We start from the raw sequence: 3,552 nt of genomic DNA on the forward strand, positions 1-3,552 counted from the left end.
TGATCATTCATTGGGAAATTGTCCGTCTGTCGGTGAAAATGGTTCAAATTCACAATGCGTTCTGGCCACCCACGTGTGATTACCCCTCAATGTCATTGTTCCCTGTATCCTGACAATTATTATTGACCCTATCCCGTAAAATGGACCTGGCGCGGAATTACCCAAACTTTGACTAAGGTTATAGATGTTACGATGTTTCACAATTCAGATCGTTGATGAAAGAACAAATAACTCGTTCTGGTAGTTTTACACATTTCTCTTCCCGATCTGATCGAAAAACTGCAAAGTTCGAGACGCGGAGTGAGCAAGGCAGAATCAGAGAATAACCAGAGAGAGAGGAAACTCCAGCCGCTAATCATAAACTGTTGATGACAATAAAACGCAAACACATTGTTCCACATAAACCCATTACAGAATCAGGCATCATATTCAAGGGTTTCCAAAGCGGGATTCTCCGGTCCGCCAGCCGCATTTCCCGGCGCCGCAACAGGAGCATTCACCGCTCCCGAAGACGGCCATTGGGGGTTTTCCGCTGTGACCACCTGACGCCGTCGGCCCGGAGGATCCCGCAGAAGGAGAGTTCACATAGTTTAAATACATTCCCATTACAATTAACAGTCAGTAATATTCCCGCCTAAATACAGTACCTTCTACAACAAGTTAACTCTTTCCTTTCGATTTCAATCCCAGTCCTTTTAGTTCACCTAACAATCACTCAAAGTTCAGCAGTTTATAAACACCCTTATTCCAGTTGCGTTGGACAATCTCATGTGTTGGACTTCGGGATTTTTATTCGCCTGTTTTCACCGCCAATGTTATCGTTTCACGGAGACTCTCACTCTGACTCTGGAACCTGGACAGAAACACCTGATTCTGGGATCAGCTCTTTTTCCGAGAGACCTGGGGGACTCTGAGAAGAGCCGTTGGTTTCAGGAGTTAACAAGATGTTTTTGACCTGTGACTTATTTTTGGCCGCTGTTTTCTTCGTCTTTGCTGATTTGGGTTTGGTATGGGCCTTCGGTTGGGAAGCCTTCCTCGTTGCATTCGCCTTTCCGCCTGTGGCCTTTTTGGCGGTGTTAGGTTTCTTCGGCCGAACCTTTTTCTGAAGCTTTGGAGTTTTCATCGCCTTTTCGCTCGTTGGCGCAGTCGTTTTGGTTGATTTCCTGGCTGTTGGGTTCTTTGCTCCGAGTTTCTTTACTGTGAGTTTCTTGGCTCTGATATTCTTTGCTGTGATTGTCTTGGTGGCTAGCCCCTTCACTGGGGATTCCATGGTTGCCGTTTCCTTCACCTTCTTCACCAGTTTTCGCAGCGGCTCCTTCTTAACGATTTGGAAGGAGCCGGGGGCGCCCTGCCTCTTTATCTGCATCTTAGGAGGGCCTTTTGCCACTTTCCTCTTGATAGTTAACTTGATCCGGGAGCGGAGCTTCCCTACATCGGGGCCGCTGTCACCCAGAGCTTTCTGTCTGGTGGCCTGAGACATTTCCTTGCGATCACTGCAGCCCGACACCATCTTCACGATCTGCTCCCCGAAGTTCGGAGGGGCTTTCCTGGGCCCCGGAGCCGATTTTTTCTTCCTGGGCGCCTTGCTTTGGAGAGCTACGGCAAGAGGAGCCGTTTCGGCGTCTGCGGTATCAGCCATGTACGAGAGAAAATGTCTGCGAACCAGAACTGGGTCAGAAATGAAACCAGAGGTGGCAGCACAGAGAACTCTACAAACAGCGAGTGGACGGGGCGGAGACAACCTGCGTCAGCTCCCACTTCCTGCTGCCTCTCGGTGTTTCTTTCTGCTCCAGAGTCTCAAACTAAATCATCCCTGACTTAGAGACCAGAATGGTTGCGGTTGAAAAGGCCTGGGTCGAAGTTAGGGCTTGGATGTAATGATGTTAAATTCCACATAGGTAAGCAGAGCTTTGTGCAACCTTCAAAGATGGAAAGAAAAAAATAAACTGAAAAGGGATGGAATAGAGAAAAATATACCCTCAAATAGAAAGGAAAACACTGCGCCTCTGGCAGTTTGGACTTCGGTTCTCGGGGGTGCACTCTAAACTTTCGAGAGACCTGAAATGTTAATCCGCGCTTCCTCTCCCCACGGTTGCTGCCGGGCCTGGTGACTGTTTCCAGAACCTTCTGTTATCCTTTCAGACACTCGGCGTCAGAGGGATCTCACTTTTTAAACAATAAAACAATCCCTGTGCCAGAATCGATATTCAAATAAGAAATGGGAATCGGCAGAGCGGAAAGATTCAGCGAATTAGTGTATTCACTGAATCTCAGGAATTCTATCCCGCCTCCATGCGATAATTCGTGAAAAAACATCATCATTAGGTGAATGAATGCTTACATAAGCGCGGCATATATAAACAAAGCCAACTATGCAAGATGATACTTTGAATGCGAGTCTTTGCAGGTATTTAAGTCTTTACAGGTCCAGACGGTGCGACTGGAGATAGATAATCACAGGTTAAAGAGGTGCGACTTGCAATAAGCCAGGATAGTTGGTAGGATTTCGCAAGCCTGGTGTTGCAAGACTTCTTACTGTGCCCACCCCACGCAACGCTGGCATCTCCACATCATCAGTAATTAGGAACAATGAGCGGCAATCAAACCCACGTCAACTTGGCAGGTAACTATGCTCACCACTATATAACAACACTCCCTCCACAAACAGCCAGCAAAAAATATCCCAATGTCGTTACTGTTTAAAGAAAGAAGGTGATGCTGAGCCACAGAAGAAGATATTGGGTCACATGATAAAAGGTTACGGAAGGCAGTGGCGCAGTGGTATTGTCGCTGGACCAGTAATCTCAAGCCCCAGTGTAATGCTTTGGGGACCCAGCTTCGATACCCACAAAGGCTAACCGCCCACTGGCCCACCCCAGCTGATAAAGTAGGCAGGCATGTGGGTAATAGCCCAGGTAATGAAAAGCAGATGCAGACTGGTAGCCGAATCAAAGGTCAACAAAACATTCGAGGCCTTCCACCGAGACTGTACAGCTACGAACCACTCCACAGGGACTAAGGGATGAAACGGTTCCTCGATAGACTGCAAATGCCAGTCGTGGGGTTACGACAGAAAGAGGGAGCTGGAAGCACCAATAGGTCTGGGAGGGGTCATGAAAAGCATCAACTCCATGCAGGTGGGGAAGGTGCCGAGACCCAACGGGTTCCTCCAGGACCTCTACAAAAGAGTTGCGAAGGCATTGGCGCCGCAAATGCAAGAGATATTCGCAGACTCGCTAGCGACGAGTACCCTACTTCCAATGCTAGCACAGGCCACAAAATCACTGATATCCAAAACCTACAAACACCCAATGGACCGTAGATCATAGAGACCCATTTCGCTGTTCAATATGGAGGCGAAAATACACGCTAAATATCCCAGCTACGCGGCTGGAGAACAGCGTACCACAGGTGCTGGTAGAAGACCAAGACCTGACAGGCTTTTTAAAGACAGACAGCTAACTGCGAATATCAGACGATGGTTGATTGTGATAATTACCCTATTCGGGGAGAGAACAGCAGAATTGATTAGCTCACTGTGCACAGTAATGG

General features: G+C 47.9%; 1 protein-coding gene across 1 annotated transcript; it reads right to left on the reverse strand.

Moving 5' to 3' along the window:
• Nucleotides 1-355: 355 nt before the first annotated feature.
• LOC140411606 (uncharacterized) lies at nucleotides 356-1,628 on the reverse strand. Its single transcript, XM_072500663.1, has one exon. The coding sequence runs from the start codon at nucleotides 1,508-1,510 to the stop codon at nucleotides 836-838; it is 675 nt and encodes a 224-aa protein (XP_072356764.1). The 5' UTR covers nucleotides 1,511-1,628; the 3' UTR covers nucleotides 356-835.
• Between the last annotated feature and the right edge of the window lie 1,924 nt (nucleotides 1,629-3,552).

This window comes from Scyliorhinus torazame, chromosome 4 (genome assembly GCF_047496885.1).
Source record: "Scyliorhinus torazame isolate Kashiwa2021f chromosome 4, sScyTor2.1, whole genome shotgun sequence".
In the NCBI taxonomy this organism is placed as follows: Eukaryota; Metazoa; Chordata; class Chondrichthyes; order Carcharhiniformes; family Scyliorhinidae; genus Scyliorhinus; species Scyliorhinus torazame.

Bases quoted from the DNA above. Each gene is read 5' to 3' on its own strand.
- LOC140411606 (XM_072500663.1), bottom strand. From the start codon at position 1,510: ATGGTGTCGGGCTGCAGTGATCGCAAGGAAATGTCTCAGGCCACCAGA.